This window comes from Colossoma macropomum, unplaced genomic scaffold, assembly GCF_904425465.1.
Source record: "Colossoma macropomum unplaced genomic scaffold, Colossoma_macropomum, whole genome shotgun sequence".
In the NCBI taxonomy this organism is placed as follows: Eukaryota; Metazoa; Chordata; class Actinopteri; order Characiformes; family Serrasalmidae; genus Colossoma; species Colossoma macropomum.
In genome coordinates this window covers 30,698,199-30,720,476 of record NW_023494807.1, presented here as the reverse complement: position 1 = coordinate 30,720,476, position 22,278 = coordinate 30,698,199, and the positions used below count along the sequence as shown (strand labels likewise).

The 22,278-nt window shown below is 36.8% G+C and overlaps 1 protein-coding gene across 2 annotated transcripts in view; it reads right to left on the bottom strand.

Annotated features, from left to right (window-relative positions):
* Positions 1-1,124: 1,124 nt before the first annotated feature.
* Positions 1,125-22,278, bottom strand: part of pbx1a (pre-B-cell leukemia homeobox 1a) — a 106,713-nt gene continuing 85,559 nt past the window's right edge. Inside the window, exons 3-9 of one of the 2 annotated variants that reach the window (XM_036556493.1) lie at positions 20,174-20,418; positions 18,647-18,837; positions 17,454-17,589; positions 14,952-15,111; positions 11,747-11,859; positions 8,445-8,534; positions 1,125-1,669 (exon numbers count right to left, since the gene is read on the bottom strand). In XM_036556493.1, the coding sequence (XP_036412386.1) occupies positions 1,577-1,669; positions 8,445-8,534; positions 11,747-11,859; positions 14,952-15,111; positions 17,454-17,589; positions 18,647-18,837; positions 20,174-20,418 (1,028 nt within the window). In that variant the 3' untranslated portion in view covers positions 1,125-1,576. The remainder of the gene's footprint in view (positions 1,670-8,444; positions 8,535-11,746; positions 11,860-14,951; positions 15,112-17,453; positions 17,590-18,646; positions 18,838-20,173; positions 20,419-22,278) is intronic. The other variant, XM_036556494.1, reaches the window with a different exon arrangement.

The window sequence follows — 22,278 nt, the reverse complement described above, 5'->3', positions numbered from 1 at the left end:
TTTATCTTTAGCAGAAATGCTGTAAAAAAGGGTGTTTTAACTTAAAGTAAGTAACCTGACTGCCTTAAAATTTTGAGTGCACTGAGTAAGTAGGGCTGGGCAATATGGTTTAAAAATTACTCACACACCTCATCTAAATCAACTGCTCTCCAAAGAATCATTGACTAAAAGATTATTTAAGGAACTGAAAACGGTTTCACTGCAGAACTTTTATTTTGAAAAGTGTTTGTATCTTGACAGTAACTGACTCAACAGAGTGAATTTTTAATCAGAAGAACCATAATTTGGACTGAGTATCCTTTATTAAGTGCCATGAGAGATGCAAACTTGGAAGTAAACAAACTACTGCCAAGTGGATTCAACTGCAGTAAAAACTAAAATACATAAAAATCTATTTGAAACAATCTAGGATTGTTTTGCACTAAAAACAAGGAAAAAGGACAAGAATGACGTATGTTTCTTTTGCATTGCAGGGCGTGTTATTTGAGAGCTCAAAAGGGACTTTTTTAATTTTTACTTTCATCTCTCTCAGTGCGTTTATACTTTTAGTAACACACTTATCCAGAACTGAGCTGAATTCTGGTGTGCAAAGCTGTGGATTTATCCACTGTGCTATTCAATTGTTTTCTGTGTTCTAGCTTGAGGTTTGCATTCTCTAAAAGGAGGGTTAACCTGCCGCACTGGCAACAAGGGGTAACTGTGTAACTGCGAAGGCCTTTAAAAAGCTCAGCTACGTGCATAAAAAGCGTATTAACATTGCCACTGTATTCGCAGTGTCACCTAGTCTTTTACCGTATATTCAATACCCAGCCCTATTTATTATAGAAAGTAACAAGACAATAATCGGTGTTACATTCTGCTATTTCACTCGAAGTTCAATAAAATCTAAATTTTAATTTACTCGTTTTTTTTTTTTTTACAGGGTAAAGACATTTTTGCTAAGAATTTAGGTATTTTTGATTAAAATGAGGAATCCAATACTCCAATCCGCTTTTATTATTAACATGATAAAATAAAAGGGTAAAGCAAAAAAACAAAAAAGTAAAAAGTAGCATGTAAGCAGTGATATATGTATGTGTGTATATATATATATATATATATATATATATATATATATATATATATAAAATAAACAAAAAACAAAAATAAGACAAGATGCAATGTCACGTACCGATAGATAGCAAAAACAACTTTGCTTCAAAACCACTTGGACACAATACGTAAGCAGGTGCTGTCTTCCGATAATAAAGTTTCTTTTAGAAAACAAAGATTGCTCTTATTATTTCATATTGATTTTTTTCTCTGAGAGGTAGAATGAAGCATTAAATTGAAATATAAGGGTTGTTTTTGTTCCATCACTGAATGTAAGCCTCATAAAGAAAGAAACTGTCGCAGGCGAGTTGCCGTGTCACCTAAAGTAATACTATGAAGCCTGAAACTTTCTGTAAAGAATTTCAAAAGCTCCATAGTAGCAGAGGGGTGGGATGATCATGTGTGGTTATAATCCCAAACCAGATGTAGCAGTGAGTCCTGTGAGTTTGAAGGTGGTGATGTGTGTGGTAATAGTCAGTGGAGATCAGTTGGACGTGTCAGAATGAACACTTCCGGGTCCTTCTGTGGGTGAGGTCACTGAGGAGGGGGTCGGAGCGTCCTGCCAGCCGCCATTCGCCTGAAATACAGAAACAAAAACAACAACAGGTGTGTAATGATTCGCAAATTTCACAATAGGATATCTAATTTTGTTTTTACTCAGGCCCTTTTCACACCAGGCATTAACATACAGGACTGTATGAAGTCAGAGACCCTTAATTTATTTAATTTCCAGTCAAAACAGCCATTAAGTACATGTTATTCACTTTTCAGCATCGGAGGAAAACAAAGCAGAAAACAGATTTAATAGAAAATTGCATAAACGCCTCAACAACTACATAATATCACCTTCTCAGTAATTAGTGTCTCCACTCAGATGTCTGAGTGTTCAGTGAGTCTCTCTTTACCTTCATTCCAGCTTCCATTCTTTTCAGGAGACTCACTTTCAGTTCCTCAAAGAATCTGCAGACACACCTCCAAAGTTCAGTCTTAGAAGCTGGTTGATCACTTTTCTGAAGTAATCAAACACATTCAGTGGTGTTGAGGTCTGGACTCTGGGGTGGTCAGCTTCTTTGTTTGATGTGTCCGTCTCCTTTTCTCAGTGAGGTTCTTCTTGACAGCTACACATCCTTTCAGACCCACAGCGCTGAGTCGTCTTCTCACAGTGGAAGGATGGACAGAAACACCTGTGGATGTTTTCAGATCTGAAGCAGCTTGATTTTCTCCTCTCTCTCAGAGATGAAAGCTTTAAGTACTGTTTATCTGATGGGGGCAGTTTTGGTGTCGACCAGCTCTTCCAGGTGGTTGTTAGGAGCCAAATTTTTTCCTGTAGCTTGTAATCAATTTTTCAACTCCAGTTTTTGAAACTCCTGTTTTTTTTCACTTTCCTTTGATTTTCTTATTCATTATGCAAGTGGATTATCTTATATCTAATCTCCACAGAGGGATCTCCTGAAAAATGAATAACCTGTACTTGTTGTTTTGATTGGAAATTAAATAAAAGTGGTGGCCTCTGTCATTTGCATAGGACTGCAATGCTTGAGTGAACAGATCAAAGCAACAAAGCAACAAACTTTAAAATGGTTCTTCACACTCATACACCTCAGTTACAAAAATGGTTTTCCAAAGAACTATTGAGCGAAAGGATTTTTAGGGAACCAAAGGCTGTTCTTCAATGGCACCTTCATCGATCTCAATAATCAACAGTTTCAATGCTTCTTCTTTGAAATGTTTTCAACCAGAGGAAGTATTATTTGGCCTGAGCAGCCTTTATTAAACGAGGGATGCAAACTTGAAGATGAAGAAACGGTTGGCAAGTAGATTCAAAACATTTTTGATGTACATTTCTAAAAATGTGACAATAAGCCAAGAAATGATCCCTGTCCACACATTTTTGGACAGGGATCAATGAAAAGAAACGGCAGCTGAAAGCTGAACCCTTAGAAGCTGCAGTTAATGGCAGTGATAAAAAAACATGGTGTAATTCAACATTATTTCTCACTTGTAGCTTATTAAAAAAAAGAGAAATTCTCTAGATTTTCATTTCTATGTTTATAAGAAGGACATTTTTATTACTGATATTATTTGATCAGAATCAGAATCAGAATCAAGCTTTTTTGATTATTACAATTCAAATTTCATGAGAAGTTACTGGTTTGTTTCATGGAAATAAAACATCAACATTTTTGCTGTTTTTGTCATTTTTCATAATGAAAATTATATAACTGTTTCAAATAAAACTACAGATATCACTAGCCTGGCTGTAATGAACTCTTTTATATCTTCCATGCATTATTATAAACTGTACATTTCCAAAAATAAAAAAAAAAAATCAAGAAGTATCTGCCCACACACAGTTTTTTTTTCAGAGAAAGTGAGCCACAAAGCGAGACAATTAAAAGAAATGACAGCAAATGAACCATAAGACGAGTCATTTCCTGAACACGATTTTTCAAAGACGGATGATGGAGGAATCAATTATTGCAAATTATCACATTGGCTAAAGGAATGAAAGTATAATGGGTACCTAAAATGAAGGCCATTTCACATCCGGGAGACAGGTTGCCTAAAGAGCATTTGGAGCATTAATAGCAATTTCCATGCCATCAGAAAAAGTGTCTGAAAATGGGCTTTGGCAGCCTCTTATTTTCACAGCCTGTTATTTTAGATAGAGGCAGTCTGTAATCAAAAAAGAGAGAGAGAGAAAAGCGGAGGGAGAGGGGAAAAAAACTTTCAAATCTTCAGCTTTGGTGACACCCTATGTCTGTTTCAAAGGCGTAATTACAGCGGCGGTCTGGAGGGGGAAAGCTCCACCACATAAATGCTTTATGTCCAAGCCCCATCATTATCAGCAATGGGGAGAAAAGTGGAATAAGTTATCCGGGGGAATAATAATGCAGAGGAAAGCGTTCTTATTTAAAACAGTGAACAGCCAAAACTGAGATATTTTCTCCGACTGTGTCAGCAAAGCATTAGGCATTAAAATACAAAGGTTAAAGCAGGGAGCTTTCCTAAACTCCCTCGCAGGATCGCTTCCGAGAAAGCAAAATTAAACCAGGGTGAATTTCACTTACAATGGACGACCTGCTATCCTCTCTGCATTCAACGAACAAAACGTTTAAAGTTCATTTAGATAATTTCAGGGGAAATTTCACCCTAAAAATCTTTGATTTTGTTTCATATTGAACCCATTTGCCAGTCAATAACATGCTGAGGGAACAGGCTGAACCACTTACTGAACCACTTACATAGAGACTTACTTGCGCACTTGGTTTGGAAATAAACGCGATTTTAACATTCTGATATATGATGCATTTTGGCAAATCAGAGCAAACAAAAATGCCCCAACTTTGTAATGATTCAGCAGTTTAAAACACTTTTTCTTCTCAGTTTATTACCGACAATCAATATACACTATGATGCAAAAGTTTATCACTGTTACAAATGTACTATAAAAACATTTGCTTGCAGGTAAATGGATTAAAATATTTTAATATGCTTCCAAAGCTGTAGGAATTTAAAAAGTAAGAATTTTTTGATGTGCTGTGAATGATGAACAGTGATCAACAGTGCTATAGATCATACCATGACTGAGAAAGCTGTATAACATCAAATCTTGAGGAAGATTATTGTAAACTGATCATTACAATATATACACATATTATTTATAATTTCATAACACTGTGTTCTTCAGAAATTCTTAAAATACTGTAAAAAATAACATGGATTGGTGTGTGCTTTATAATACTTCACACTACAGAAGTTATTACTACATAAAATATATACATGAAAAAATATTTTGATAAATAATTCAAAATGCGAGCGGTTGTGTAAAATGAAAATGAAAAAGGAGCAAACAATAAACAATATTCCAGCTCCTAAACTGCACTTCTAAATATACTGGTATATAGTATCACACTCAACTCCATCATCTGAAACCACTGTCTCAGACCAGTGTTTATTCTAGCATCTTACTTACCTGCCTTATTACCCCACTTATCTGACTGTTACCTCCCTGATCCCTTTCTTTGCCACTATACACCCTTTAACTGCTGCTGCACTCAGCACTTTAACTTAAGACACATACTTTACACAATGTAAAGTTTACAGGTATGACTGTGTGTGTGTGTGTGTGTGTGTATGAGTGAGTGATGGTAGGAATGCATGTTTTATTTAATTTAATTTATTTATTTTGTGTTATTTTATTATATTTAGTACATGTAAATGTCTGCCTGATACTGTGCACTGTGAGCTTCTGTAACCAAAACCAAATTCCTTGTATGTGTAAGCAAACCTGGCCAATAAAGCTTGATTCTGATTCTGAAATAAATGAAGTATTGAATATTTTGCAAAAGCTTTACAGAATGTCAGCATTATAGGCCATTAAGTAATTCCAGCTAATGCACAAGTGTGGTAAACTGGTGGATAATTTAGCTTATCAAACCATGATAACATAATATTATCAGTTAATATTTGGTCTGTATTTTTTCTCCCTGATTTCTGGAGCTGCAATGTAACGAAAAACATATTAAATAGTGATTTCAGTATCCCAAAACTGGCACACACTATTCTACTGGTCTCAGTAAAGCTAAACTGGATCCTGCGTCTTTTGTTGGCTCTTTGACCAGCAGTGGTCAGTGTGAAAATGTGTGACCAAAGCGGTTGTTCAGTAACGCAGCAGCTCTGGAAAAGAGAGCATGTGTGCATGTTTGTGTTCTTATTCCTCTCCTCGTGCGCAGCCGTCTTGCTGTCAGAGCTGTTACGGTGGAGGATGTGTGATATGACCGATGCGGTTGGATTGCTGTCCCAAATCTCCACTCAGCTCTCCCCGGAGACTGTCTGATCAATTTCCTCTGCCAGCAACACGCACTGTCGCTGTGGATCGTACACGCCGGCCGCTGCTGCTAGTGTGCTAACTCGCTGCTCTTCTCACAAAACCCCCCACAGAGCAAAATCCTTCTGCTAAAGACTGATATGAAATTGTTGGACCGATGCAGAATTTAAGGGGGATAGAATATTTCAATAGCTGTTAATAGAAGGCGATAATAATATTATTATTATTAAAAATAATAATAATAATAATAATAATTTTATATTTTTAATTGTCAAAACAGGCTCCAGTAGTTTTAGTTGACTGACTGATACAAAAATATCTTAAATAAACAGCAGAGGCTGCTGGAGGTGAAGCAGGTTTGTTGGCTTCTGTTATTTTCACTTATTTTCTTATCGGTTCTCTTTACATAAAGGGTTATTTGTGGTTTCTTAATGATCTTAGGATTTCCTAACGTTCTAAAAACCTTAAAACTGTCAGAAACTGCCATTTGCCAAGAATTCTTCACTCCTAGTTAAATAATCCTTATTTAAATGGGCCATTTTCTATATTTCTCTTGTATTTTATTTTTTCATGATGCTTGTTTGGTTTTATGTGCCAAAAATTCATTCAAATCATAATTTTCCAACCTCTCTTTATCCCTTAGAATTAAACAGGCTGTTTTTTCACTGTGCCTTTAAGACTGATATATGTAAATTAGCTCTGTTCTGACTGGTTATCCTGTATTGTGCCTCATTAAAACGCGGTCCAGGCTGAAACACCCTTTATAACTTCTGCATGAATGGGTGGGGCTAAACTGCAATAGGCTGAATAGACAGATATGTAAATTAGTTTTCTGTGACATCAGAAAAAAATCATCTGAAAATGGGCGGTTCATTTCCATATATGGACAGTGTTTACTGGCTCATTTGTTTCAAAAAGGTTTTCCATGATATGAGCCCTTTAAGACAAGCTCATTTCTGAGTTTCTGGACGTTAAAGCTGGCCTTTGCGTGAGAGACCAGACTAACACCTGTGCACAGGCATTGGTGTTATGTGTGTGTGTAGTTGTGAGTGCCATGTTAATGCTGACGACCCCTGACAAGTCATGCCCGTGATCACCTTGGTTATTGTTACCAGGGCACCCGTCGCCGTGAGCACCGCTCACCGACACGGCAACCATTCAGCTTCAACGGGCTGCGCTTAAAGTGGCAAAGTTAAACCCCATGGGTGCTACAGAACCGGTATTAAGCCACATTCTGTGACTTTTGAAGGCATTTTGTTTAACCCACACGTTTTTCCAACCATCTGAACATATCTTGGGATTAGATCTACTGTTTACAAACAATGACTACATAAACAAAAAAGACAAATCTCCAAAATTTGCTTATTCATGATACAAACTGTTGGTCCTTTCAGGTGAAGTGGATAACCCATTTTCAGTGCCTTCACACTGTTCACCCCCCACACATTTATACTACACATCTGGTGTTGGGTGAACCCAAGGGGGGATAAAAGTGTGGAGGTGCTGTGTCCTTCACTCTGTTCTTCTCCTACATGGCCTGCTGTTAGTGTGTGTATATGTTTGTATATGTGTGTGTGTGTGTGTATGTGTTTGTATGTGTGTGTGTGTGTGTGTGTGTGTGTGTGGGGGGGCACATGGACAGGCTGCTGACTGGCTACAGCTGCTAAAGGCAAACCCTACGCTGGACACATGATATTTTAAACATTTGGTATTTTTACATAAATTGTTGTGGCTGTATTGATTTAAATAAACAATAATACGGTTGGTCCATCAGACCACTGCGTAACAAACACATCAACACCACACAAGGGTTAAATACCTGTGCAATAACACTGGCAGAAAAAACTGTAAAAATGTACATTTTTTTCACATCAGAAATAAACAAAAGATGTCATTCGTATAGGGGTGTCAAAGTTGCATACAACTTTATATCTAACACAAAACTGATCTTCGCACTACCCTGTTATGCTTGGATGTTTTGGTTGTCACTTATCTGAAGAAAAGGACGAGCTGGTTGGCAGAATGTGGCCAATGAGGTGACCAGTGTCTAGAAACCCAAAGTATGTGTCTACTACACCAATACGGGATTTATAGGCCAAGGCCAACCTCCAATATTCTAAAGGTAAATTTCGGCAGATAAACATTTGTAAAACATAGAAATTAGGATCTAAACCTACCTGGATTAGCATTAAAAAGGAATTTAACATTTGTTTCTGTAGAGTTACAAACACAATAAAATTAAGCAAGAAGGGTAAAATAGACTGGCGGCTCTGAAGGCCACACTGATAACACGTTTGGTGCAGAAGAGAGTGGCTACTGCTTCTGTATTGAAATAGACTTCAATTAGCTCAGCTTACTGAAAAATGAAAAGAAAAAAAAATATTATTATGCAGCTTCATTACAACCTACTCGTCCCCACACAGTGACCCACAGTTTGAAACCCACTGCTGACAGGGTTGATGTGAGAGACTGAGAAGAGGGACAAAAGGCAGAGAAGTATGAGAGGACGCTGCAGACTTACGTTGATGCCCTGCGGACTGTAGATCTGACTGGCAGCGAGGCTGTCACTGTATCCGCCGGCTTGACTGATAACATGGCGAAGGGTATCCACCTGCACAACCAAGAAAACAAAACAAAACAAACAGAACAATATCAACAAAAGACATGTTCAGACAATAGAGCTGCAACAGAAGGACATCTGTGCTGGGAAGAAAGGTCAGGCAGATATCAGAAGGCTACTGGGAATGGAAAAGGTTATCAACTGCAGCAGAAATGTTATTGTTTGTATTACAGAGACAGAACAATGAACTCAATCTGTTTTTGAATTGATTATGAAACAAAACATTGCTCACATTATTATAAACAAATGAGCCGGTGCGTCATGGGAATTGGGTGCTGAAAAAAAGAAGGGAGGTGCCAATTTAGGTATTTTCAGTTAGAATTTAACATTCGCAACAGAACGCTGATCCTTAAAGCCTCAGCGTACTTCTTGCAAAACGAAATTCTCGAGGGTTGTGCGAAGCCGGAAGCTCCTACTTTCTGTTGCCTGTCGCGGATGCTCCACGTCGCTATGACATTTTATGATTAAGTTGATTAAGTTTCATGACTCCTGGAAAACGATTCTTTCACTGTTCTAGCTATGGCGACATTTGAGTTCAGAATACTGCCACCATTTAAGGTGGAATGGGAAAATTTGAACAATAAGCTGGTGCATAGAAAACCAACTTCAGCCTTGTCCTCTTGTGAAACTAAATATAAGGTAACCTGTATGTTTTGGAGCTTAGTGCTAGTTAATACTATAGAATAATAGACTTAACACCTTACATTTGGGAGATACTGATTGTTTATTTAACAAATACGCATTTCACAGCGAAATATTAGTGTGTCTGCCAAAGCACCAGTACAGCAAATGAGACCCCAACGCGTTATGGCAGCCCCCCTACAGTTAGCCCACTTTTATCCTCCAAAGACTTTTTTTCTCACAATACTATGACTATTTTTTTAATATCACAACTTTATTCTCAAAGTATTTTTATTTTTATTAACAGTGGCCCTAAAACGCCGTCATATTTTCCAATGTTACATTCTGCAAATAAACAGTAATTCTGCATTACAATGTGCAGACGTGTGTCTCTGTAGACGATGTGTTCACTTACTTTTACTCAGAAAATCAACAGAACATGGAATTTGACCAGGGCGGCCAAACTTTTGTATATGACCGCAAGTAGTTACAACCCACCTCTGCTAAAGGCCAACACTGGCTTATTTTTAACTATTGCCAAATGACCTTGTGCAAACAGCCGTTCTACCAAACTTTCACACCACAGGAACTCATTAAAAAAAGCTTCCTAAGGGCTTCTTCCATTGCATATTCATGAGGGACTCTAAGCCTTAGGAAAGTTTATTCATTCGGCAGAGGCATGCCAGGAACGCTAGAAAGGAGAGTGTCACTTCGGGGGTGAAACGCAATGGCGAGTCTTTGAGAGGCAGAATGCTGGGCAAGGTCGGGCCGTCACAGCGACAGCGCGACAGTCACACTAACGCCATGACAAGTGCTGTGCTGTTTCCAAGAATGTCTGTTGTGGTCTATTCATTTGGATGTTGACAATAGCTGTGGCTTGTAATTTGCTTTAGGCAAACAATAACCTCCACAAGGTCAGGAGGCAGTTTGTGACACTGATGTCCAAACAAAAGATCATAAAGCAGGCCTGACAGATTGTGTTCAAAATGGATGGACGGTGAAATGGTGAAAATAATTCAGTTAACTGTGAAATAGATACCTAACGATGATGCCATCAAATGCGCCAGGTAGGCCTGTCACGATTATCACATAATAGCCTAATTGCAATTATTTGAGATGATTGCAAACACTGAAGTTAACTGCTTGGAGGTAAATAAATATAAATAACAGAAACCAGTAAATGCATTCAATAAGACAGCATGGGTCTCGTGAAAACTGCTATCCTGGAGCTCTAACGTTTAGAGGGCAGCGCAAATCATGTTTGTTTATTTGTTAGCTAGCTTTTAGTTTGTATACTTGCAGAATTTTCTTAAATTTTCACTCTCAAGAAATGATGCAGCTTTACTCGACTACACATGATTATGTGTAACTGTTGATATTTGATTGAGTAAACACAGCTGGATGTGACATCACTGCACCTTCACCTGCATAACAGTTACCCAACTTTACTTAATTACTTACTGCACATTATACTTCTAACTTTTTATGGTTGTTTTATTATAATCTTTTTATATATCTTTACTATACAGATGCATAAATAAAAGTATGGTAATACTTTGCTCTTGTTTTGCTGCTGCTGTAATACACAACAGGCAGATATGTGTAGATGTTCCCTCAAGTATTTGAATACCAAAAATACAAAACTGTAAATGGTCTAGCCATGAATCGCACAATGTTTTTTTGGAAAATTTGCTAAACGAAAGAAACTGAGCTCTGTTTCGCCACCTGATCAGCTCGATCTGACGGGCTTTCACGATTAAAACAAGCACAGAAATGATTATTCTTTTTTTATTCTCTGTATATGTTCTACAGTGTGATCAATTTCTATTGTTTATCCTCAAAAATTCAAACTAATGCTCAGCTAGTTCTGACATGATGTTAAAGAGACTTGAGAAGAGCTGAACTTCTACAGAGATTAAAGAAATGCTAATAATCTTTTTATGTACATGGCAGAATGTGCAATATCTATCCAAAAGTATTCAGACAGCTGTTCTAACGAGCAAATCCACTACTTTAAGGTGATTTTACTATTGTTGACACACAGCTTGTATAATCTAAATAGAAAACCACTGACCAATAGATGGGGACATTCTGGAGCAGCTGCACCTGAGCCTAAGGTTACTATGTCCAGTGCCAAGCGTGGGCTAGAGGGCTGTAAAGCACCCCCCAGCATTGGGCTGTGGAGCAGTGGAACTGTGTTCTCTGGAGTGATGGAGCTCCATCCAGTACCTTTGGGATGAGTTGGAGTGATCCAGAACTGCCCATCCAACATCAGTACCTGACCTCACTAATGCTCAATTAAATCCTCACAGCAATGTTCAACATCTAGTGTGATGCCTTCCTGGAAGAGTAGAGGCTGTTACTGTAGCAAATGGGGAGAAACTCACTTTTAATATCCTTAATTCTAGAATAAACACTGGAGGATGGACTGTGTTGACCTGCTATAGTTTATTAATAAGAAAATGTTTTGAATGAAAAAAAAATAAATGCATCATTTTTTCAGAAGTGAACCAATCAGATTTCAGATTATATAGCTGTAACTAAATGCTGTATAAATGTTAATGACTAGCTGCGCCCCCTACCTGTGACTGAATGTTGGCGCCCACCTGGGCCCCCTGGTACGAGTCTCCGTTCAGAGACTGAACACTCATGAACAAGTCCCCGGAGTTTGACATGTTAAAAGAGGCAGCAGAACCTGAGAGTGAAAGAGGTTGAGAGAAAGAGAGAGAGAAAAAAGAGAGAGGGAGGGAAAGAAAGTTGAGAAAGACAGAGATCAGAGTCATGCAACAGCAGCACGGCGGTTAGAGTCAGAGAGGTTAGCAGCCAAGGGTTATTTTCAGCCAGTAAATGACAGCAGCGCAAAGAACACTATACAAGTAAAAGCAGTTTTGAAAAAGGAAGCTCAAATATTACAGTTCAAAAGGCTGGAATCACTACTTTCAATTATATAAATCGATATGCAAATAAATGTATAAAATGAGTATCTTATTCGAATCTCAGGCGAATAATTAGTAGAAAGATGTAAACTAGGAGAGTTTAGATCCTGAATGATAAACAGAGCTATAGATGATTCTAAAATGTCTGAGGAAGCTGTAGGACATCAAGAATGAAGTTACAGTAAAACGAACTCTAATCAATTAATTTCCAGAATAAAGTTCTAAGAAAATGAACATCCAGAATTCCTCCAATTGCAAAAGTAGACAAAATATTATTAATAAAAAAATTACAGAATAATACTTTTCATTTAATAATTATTTGTGGTTCTCATTTATATTAATATGAGAATGAAGTTCTAATGAAAGTAATTAAAAGTAATACCTAGAATGAAGTTCTTTTAAAATATCGCTAATAAAGTTCTAATAAAATAAATATCCAGGATGAAGTTTTAATAAAACTCATATTCAAAATATAATTTTAATAAATGAATATCCAGAATTCCTCAAATTTCAAAAGTTATCAAATTTCAAAGTAGACAAAATATTAATAGAAATAAAAATAATTACAGAATAATATTTATCATTTAATAACTCATAGTTTCTCCCATTTATATTAACATGGACACAAAGTCCTAATAAAGGAATATCTTTTAAAACTAAAAGACTTATAAAACTTATAAAATAATTATCCATGACGAAGTTATAATAAAATTTCAAACTAATAAATTTCAAACTAGACAAAACAATAACACAAATAAAAATAATTACAGGATAGTATTAGTCATTTAATAACTCCTCGTAGTTACCTATTATATTAATATCAGGACATAGTTTCAATAAAACACATTATTAAACATCTCATATTTTTAAAAAGTGAAAAATTAATAAAACAAATTACAATAAGCAAAATAAAAATGATTGCAATATAATATTTATCATTTATGAACTTCCCATGGTCCCTAGAAATACTATGGAATATAACATCTAAAATAGTCTTTATTAGTTAACTTTAATTACTTTTATTAAGTTACAAGTGTATACAAAGTTACGTTTTTATTACTATGATATTTGTATTATTTACTGGTAATTCAAGTTATTTCAAACTTTCAAACCATATTATATGGTTATTAGCCATTGTGCATCCATGTTAGGCTTAGCAACCAAAAGAGCTACTGCAGTTCCAAGGAAAAAAGCCGAGACAACCTCAGCTCACGCTGCGGTCAAGACGGACGGCCCTGCTTCACGTCGCCACAGCCGAGTCATTTAGGAAGTGCTAATCGAGTCACAGTAGGAATCAAAGAACGCTATTTGTTCTTTAATGGAGGATGAATCCCCAGATGTTTAAGGCACCAGAGGCTTTAACTTAATTTCAACACAAAAAGCCACAGAGCTCTAATCGAATGCGCATGGGTCTCTAATCACGTCAGGGACGCAAGACAAAAGGCCGGCCGCCTCGTCGTAATGACGTCCAGGAGGTCAGCCGGACAGAGCAGGGCCATTTACCTGAAGCACATTTACCACTGCGAAAACACTGCGGCCAAATGACTGCACTCTGAGTGGACTTCAGCTTGAGAAAGTCCAAGTTACGAAAGATTTGATAAGTAAAGTGTGACTTAATGGTTGAAAAAGTAAGTAAGTAAAGAGACTTTGTACTTGAGCTACTGTGACGGCCCTCAGGTTTAGCTTGTGGTTCAGGATTCAGAAGTGCTGTTCAATCAGAGGTCTTACTGATCCAGAAGGTGCCCAGAAGATTCTTTGCTAGACACTTTTTACTGCTCATATATCTATTGCTGACATCTTCACTGACAACATCTCTGCAGACGAGCATGTATGATAACATCATTTATTTTTGTTTTATTATTCAGTTATTAATCCTAAGAGTTCTTAATCGGTATCTACTATGAATTATTCAGTATCTACTATGAATTATTTAGTATCTACTATGAATTTAGTATTTACTATGAATTACTCAGTATCTACAATGAATGATTCAGCAACTACTATGAATTATTCAGTACCAACTATGAATTATTCAGTATCTACTAAGAATTATTTGGCAACTACTATGAATTATTTAGTATCTACTATGAATTATTTAGCACCTACTACAATTTATTCAGTATCTACTATGAATTATTCAGTATACATTGTGAATTATTCAGTACTTACTATGAATTATTCAGTATCTACTATGAATTGTTTAGCAACTACTATGAATTATTTAGTATCCACAATGAATTGTTCAGTATCTACTATGAATTATTCAGTATTTACTATGAATAATTCAGCATCTATTTCTACTATGAATTAATCAGCAACTACTATGAATTATTCAGTTGCTACTATGAATTATTCAGTATCCACAATGAATTGTTCAGTATCTACTATGAATTATTCAGTACTATGCAACTAACATGCAAGTTCTGTAGTTATGAGAGTGAGGAACTGGACCGACATAAAGACCCTATTTTAATACAAGTCAGAAATATTATCATTATTAACTACTATTACTAATTAATTTTTAAACTTTAGTGAATCTGCATATGTAAACTATATAAACAATATACTAAGCTATGTTATTATATTACACAATCTATGTAGTTTATTCAACATCAGATTGCTGCATTATGATCCATTGTGACACACCTAATTAAGTATGTTTGCAAAGTAGACAACAAAGCGCTTCTGTGAGTTGCTCTTGAAAAGGGTGGTATGTAAATGTAAAAAGTAATTAAAACAGCTTGCCCTCAGTAAGGGCATTAAACTCAGACTCACTGTCCCGTCTCACTCTCTGTTTGGTTGAGAAATAACCACACGCTTCTGTCCAAATGCTGTTCAGGCCTGAACTCACCGGCTGAGTTTGGTGTGGAGGGCGAGTTAGCTTGGCTTCCCTGAGCGGAAGCGCTGGCTGCGTTAACGGCGGTCCTGGCAGCGTACATGTTGGCTTCTTCTTGGAATTTGCCGATGTTTTTCTTGTATCTGATCCTCTTGTTTCCAAACCAGTTGGACACCTAAAAGGGTACAGTTATGCACATTTGGATACTGATCATAAAAAATACCATCATCTTCAAACTGACATTGGAAACGTTTATCTATTTAGCAGCAGGTTTTACACAAATCCACAATTCTGTTACTGACTTATTCTATACAGTAGGGCTGCACAATAGACCTCAGAGGATGTGATTTCATTTTATAGTTCAACATTAGAATCCAGACCCCAAGTCCCAAGTCTAAGCCTTCTTTCTCTGTGCACAAAGTTTTTTGAAAACTGCCATATAGCACTACGAATTCTCCCAAATATCACTGTGCAATTTCAAGTGTGAGTTTGTTAAGTAGTCAAAATCCAAATATTGATACATGTATGCTAAACCCAAGCTAATTAAGCAGTAGAACACGAGAGGGTGCATGTTATCGCAAAATAACATCACAGCTGTGATGATCTACGGCACTCTGATAACACTGATGTTATTTCGCAATAACACACTCCCTCTTGCGTTCTATTGCTTTTATACAACAGTTAAATAAATAAAGTAAGAAATTAATAAACTGGGCCGTGAACATGGCGTTTAATATGTTTTAATGTTCGCAGTTCCTTCCGCCAAATTATAGTTCCTTAACAAGCAGCTCACTGCAACGTCAGAGTAACGCGCTCCGCCCACTCGCTGCACAGCCAGCAGTTGGTTCTCCAGCTCCTTACGCTAAATTCCCAAACTGTCATCACCACTGAGCAGCTTTTCAGTCGGCAGCTGAGACAGAAGAACAGCTAAACAACCTGGAATCAGCCAGAAATGAACCCAATACCATTCGCCAAACTAAATGGGCTTTAAGATGCTTTACAGACTGGCTGGAACAAAACAACATTAATACTGATCTGGCATAAACTGACAAAACTGAGCTAAACTTAATATTGCATCAGTTTTATAGCTCAGTCCGATTTGGTCAGACTCTGAAGATCAGACTACACGTTTGGCGAATGGTATTGGGTTGATTTCTGGCTGATTCCAGGTTGTTTAGCTGTTCTTCTGTCACAGCTGCCGACTGAAAAGCTGCTCAGTGGTGATGACAGTTTGGGAATTTAGTGTCGTTTCATCTTCAGAGTCTGACCAAATCGGCTGTCGGTCAAATGTGATCTTAAAAGTGTCCATTTTCTGTTTGTGGCAAAATAAGAAGTAAAAATGTTCAAATGGCTTGAGCGTCTCCTACAGCTGTCAAAGTTGTTGCTTAGCAACGGCGTCTCAGTGGAGTGATAGTGTTTGTTAGACGCTTCTCCACCAATCAGCTTGCATGGCCGGAACTAACTGTTGTATAACATTTAATTGACATCATAATACTGGCATCCACATCAATATACCTGGGTAAACAGTCTCATATCATGGTAGACATGATAGAATTTTCCTCACTTTCCTTAAATACAAGAGTTTAATGTAGTACGTAAACATTGTTAAAGTTTCAAAATGTACATATTGGTTTGCATTATTTTAATAAAAATTGTTTACTTTGCTGGAATGCCTTTGTGTTTTAACAAAACATAAAGGCATTCAAGGTTGGTCAGGATCAGGATGCTTATTTGCACATTGAAGCCTTCTAATATAATAGCATTGCAAAGGCCAATATTGCAATAACAATTAGCAAACTAATAGGTTGTTTGAAGTCACATGATTCTGATCGAGGGCAGGAAGTGAAAAGCAGAATGGATGAGATAGAACCAAGTAAGTACTAGTTTAGGCAATACTGCAAGAAAAATATATAAGCAGAAAATCAAAACATATGTTGAACATGATCCTTCTGTTATGAAGAGGAGCGATTGTTCAGCTATCGAGGCAGTAGATATAAGTAACTACCTCGCCCTCCAGACGTCCTTCTACGAAAGAACACTAATGAAAGCAGACAAAAGTATGGAGGCACAACTATACGAGGCTTCCTATTTGAATTTTCCCACTCTATATTCAATGGTGCAGCAGTTATTCTTATAACACCTGACGCCAGACTGTAACTGCTGCACCATTTAAGGTGGAACCACAGTTTTAGTGGTGGTTACTGTTTTAAATCCATCACCAGTGCAGACACACAAATGAACTGAAAAAACAAAACAAAAAAACGGTCCTCGCAACTGCAGATGAAGGTTCGCAGGTCATTTTTGCTGCCGTTTTTTAGTCAATTTCTTGAATTTTTCTCCCTCATGAAAAACAACTTTGGTACTTGATAAAAGCTCCTCATATTTTCTCAATTAGATTGATCTGAGCAACCTCATATGCAACCAGGTTATTGTACAGCTGTACTATACAGTGTAATCGCAGCACAGTCACTGAGTTGGATGTGGTAGTCTTGTTGTTGAGAGTGAGAGTGAGCGAACCTGGGAGACTGTGATAGAGCATTTTTTGGCCAGTTCCTCCTTGGCCTCCTCGCTGGGGTAAGGGTTACTGAGGTGGGAGTAGAAATATTCGTTCAGGATCTCTGTGGCCTGCTTGTTGAAGTTCCGCCTCTTTCGCCTGTCAGGAAACAAAGTGACAGAAAGAAAAAGAAGACTTAACATAGTGAGACGGCAAGATAAAATGACAAAGAGCATCTTATATGTAAGGGTATTTTTACGCACCATATCCTACAGATTTAAATAACAGATCATACTAGACCACCAAACTGCTCAATAAATCAGACATAAATGAGAGCAGGGCAGACACTAACGGAGGGTAAAGTATGAACTTTTTAAGAAGTTTAACTGGTTCAAGTAGAACATGCTTTTGACATGCATCTCCATAACAACATCACATCTGATCCTATATTATTTTAATATTCCTCTTGGTGGCTGTAATATATCACATTTTTGTTGGACATACATAACTCAAAGTGAGAGCTAGCCTGGATTAAATAAAGCCTCCACACAGCGTGGTTAGTTAACACACTGTTACAACTAAAGTAAACATTGAGAGAACTCCTTACCCTCCCATATACTTTCAAAATGTTTCATTTTTTAGATGCTTTTATGCACATCTTATTCACATGCTATAGTTGCCATGTAAGTAAAACATCATCTGGTTCAACTGTTACATCAGCCTACATATCAAGACATTTGTGTGACTGTTAAAACTAACATTTCAATGTGTTGCAGTTACAATATCTGCAAACTCACTGCTTTTGGCTGAATTGTTCATAATCTCTGGGTGCAGGAAATAATATCATGTTTTCTGTTTGAATATAGGGATCTGTATGAACACAGGGCGATTCAAAAAGATTCATCTGATTTCAAAGCACCATATTTTTATAACCATGAGGTGCCTATAAGAACCAATCACAATCCAACTGAAAGAGGGGGTCATGGAGTTTCTGACTGTCAGTGGAAGATGGCTCCCTTCAGTCTGCGAGGAGAGGAGACCCCTGAGCAGAAAGCGTTCCAATTGTGAACCTTAAATAAGTTTTTCCAGGTGAAAAAAAGTTTGTATTTGTACATTTTTATAACCTAATATTCTAAAACAGAACAATAAAATAAAAAAGCCTGGAGACGAGACGAGGTGTGTGGAATCAATATAACTTTACGTAACGTAGACAAACCTGGCATCTAGGAAGCGAGAACGGAGTATCATGACGGCTTCGCATGTGCTCTGTTTGAGCTGCATCTGGATGGAGCTGAACTTGCGGTGGATGATGCTGACCATGCGCTCGATTTCTTTGGGTGAAATCGGCCGCGTGCGAGACTGTTCACGCAGGAGGTTCATCACGTGGGTGGTGAACTCGTTGCATGCCTAAACACAAACAAACACACACAAACACACATATACAATTATCTATCATTTTATCTTTGAAGTTTTATTAAACTGGCTACAATGATACTGTTAACATCCCTAAGCCTAAAAATATTTGATATTTTTACTTTCTATAAAATAAATACATAAACTTATGAGCACTTGCACAAAGTACTTTCCAAGCTTTATTTTATGTTAATGCTACTTTAGCAATAAAAGTACAGAAATGCACAAAATATTTTGTACATTAACTATTCACAAAAATATGAAGGACTAAATACAAGTTTTACCCAGAAATAGCAAATGGTTTGTTGACAGACTTACACACTCTTTATAAACCATTATTATCTTACTTTCATTATTTTGTTATTTGTTTATTTATTATTCATATTCTTATTCCTATTTAAATTATGATTATTTTATTATTATTTTAGTCATTTTAATCAATTTTTAGTTTACTTTTTGAACTTATTCTCCTTTTATTTTATTCTGAGTTGATGTTATTAACTTTTACATTTTACCTACGTTTTAATTATTATTTTATATTTTTTATTGTATTTTTATGATTAATGTTTCATATTTTTTATACTTACCTGATTTGAGTCATTTTTTTTTAAAATTAAATTTACTTTTATTTGATATGTTCTTACACATTATGAATCCCTTGTTCTGTATCAACTCGGTAACATTGTAAATGAAGGTCAACTTTAATGTTCTCCGAGATTAAATAACTGATTAAGTGATTGATTGATTGATGGATATATATCCATACAGGAGCAGTTTTAGTGTACATCACAGATACTGTATGGTTTTATGGTTGTGGTAATAACTGAGCCCACAGTTTCTTCCCTATATTAAAATAACACAATGGTTAACTGGAAAACTTATAGACTTGTTATAGATCAATATTATAGAGCCAAAATATGCATGGCACACAGCACTACAACTAAACTCAGTAATACTGTTTTATGGTTATTGTAGGTGTGTTGTGGTATGTTTTTATCTATGTTTATTCTTTCTTGTGTTTAATAGCACTACAAATAGAAATGGGTACCTTCCCCCTACAAAATTGGAAAACTTGCATATTTAGTATACATCCATTTTACAGGGCCAAAATATGTATAAAAGTCAGTTTTAGTGCACAGCCCAGTTATGTACTGTATGGATTTGTGTTTCTAGTCACAACTGAATGCACTTTTAGTTTGACCCTGTGCTCTTACCTGGAACTGGAAAGCTAAAGACCAGTTTTACTGCCCAGTTACTGCATGAATTAATTTTTGTGCTAATACCTGAAGTCAAGATTTACAATTCTCCTGTATTCTGCCTGATCTCTCACCTGTTCGTATTTCTCCAGCTCTGTGTGGTAGATTTGGCGGATTTGAGACAGTTTCGCTCTGTAATCCGAATGCTCTGCTGAGTTGTCCGCTCCAGCTCCGCCAGCCGCAGCAGCGGCGGCTGCGGCCGCAGCAGAACCACCGCCTTTCTCCGGTCCGGATACGCCTTCTGCTAACAGCATGTTGTCCAGCCGCATGAGCTGAGGATCTGGAGGCTCTTCTTCCTGGGCACCACGGATGCTCAACACTGAAGAAAGAACAGAGAGACTTCTAAGGAACTACTCTAGTGAGGACACAAGTGATAGTTTAGGGGGAAAAAATCCCCCTCTTAGAAAAAATGAGCTCAGCCAAGGCATGTTTGGTGTCTGAGGTTTGCTTCTAAAGTTTTATACTGGAGCTACAAAGCTAATGTAGCTAACAAGTAATGGAAAGTTTTGTACAATTAGCATCTAGCATGCCTAAATTTTCAATATTTTGAATTAATTTGTGGTCAAACGATCCCCTGATAGTTTTATGTATTTGCATAATGCATGCCCAGTACTGTAGTGGGAGAACACTGATGGACAAAATGCAAAAAAAGAACACAAAATCATGAATTCTGTCAAACCAGTTTAGGCACACACAATATTACACAACATGACATGTATTAAAATCACTGTTGTAAAAACAAAACCTCGCATCTCCAAAATGGTAACTTTACAGGAGAAGGAAAAAACATACTTTACTTTTAATGTAAGTCAATGGAACCTCATGAACTTTACACACAATGTAAAGATCAACAGGCATTTTCAAATAATGTCAAAAACTGTAAAACACCAAAAATGGAGATACAACGTTTTGTTCCAACAGCAGCGAAATGCTGGTTTAAGGCTGAAATGCTCCTTTGAGCATATTACTATGTATGTAATATGTAACGTCTGTAATTATTTATTTTAAATTCCCACAACGTACCACACTAGGTTAACTCTTCTACAGCACTTCTAATCCAATTAATTTAGGTCAGGGGTGTTCGAAGTTTTTTCAAAGAGGACCAGATTGTTTCAAAAAAACAGCGCATAGAATCTGAGCTTCCTGTGAGCTACTGTGTTTCCGATCACTGCAAAAAAGATGCACAAGGCTTATTTTATTGCTGGATTGTTCATTCAGAGCAGTTTGGATCAATAAGCGCCTATAATAAATAATTAAATTGTTTAAAGAGTAACAATACATCATGTCTAACACATTAATCATTTTCCTATTCAAATGTTTACTTGTTGAAAAATATAATTTGTGAGACAAACTAAACAAAAATCTATAAATGTTTGGTTTTGTTAGTTAACGTTCTTTATATATCAAATAAACGCAGTGTAGCCGCGTTTTTGTTCGACTATAAAGGGTTAATATTTACTGAACTACTGAATTTGCTCTGATAAGAAGTTAACATCTTGCCAAAAGTGTCAGTTTTCAGTGTTTAAATTGAGCTTTATGTCTGTAGTTTTGACTAAATGTCATTCACTAAATGAAATTGCAGGTCTGGTCAGCTGCCACCATCAGGCGAAAGGGAGAACTGCAATGTACCGGCTGGCGGGCCACTTATAATACAGTGTAAAACAGAAGCCAAGGGCCAATTAAAATCTGTCCGTAGGCCGCATTTGGCCCTGGGACCAGACTTTGGACACCCCTGATTTAGGCCAACCCAGAAAATTTTAAGACACATCACACAAGCACAATGGCAAGCATCTACATGTAAATGATACTTGTGACCTCAATAAATAGAGAAAAATCAATGGACTGGAATTACAATGAGACTAAAATCTGATATGCAGTGCTTTGTGGTGTTTTAGTGTTCAGCCTGTGACATGCAGCCTAATAGATGGCCTGTATTTTAATAGCTCTCTTCACTGTGATAAAATCTGAGCTTAAACACAGATCTTGGCAGGATATAAGATAATAAAACTATCATTTCATCGATTTGCACTATAATTTTGAGTAAATAATTATCCCTCGCCTCCCATCAAGGCTCATTCTTCTCCGTGAACAGACCGGCAAGATAGAGATATAGCAGACACGTTAGACTGACTTTATTACCACAAAGATCACACAAAACAACAACCGAAACCAGCCAATA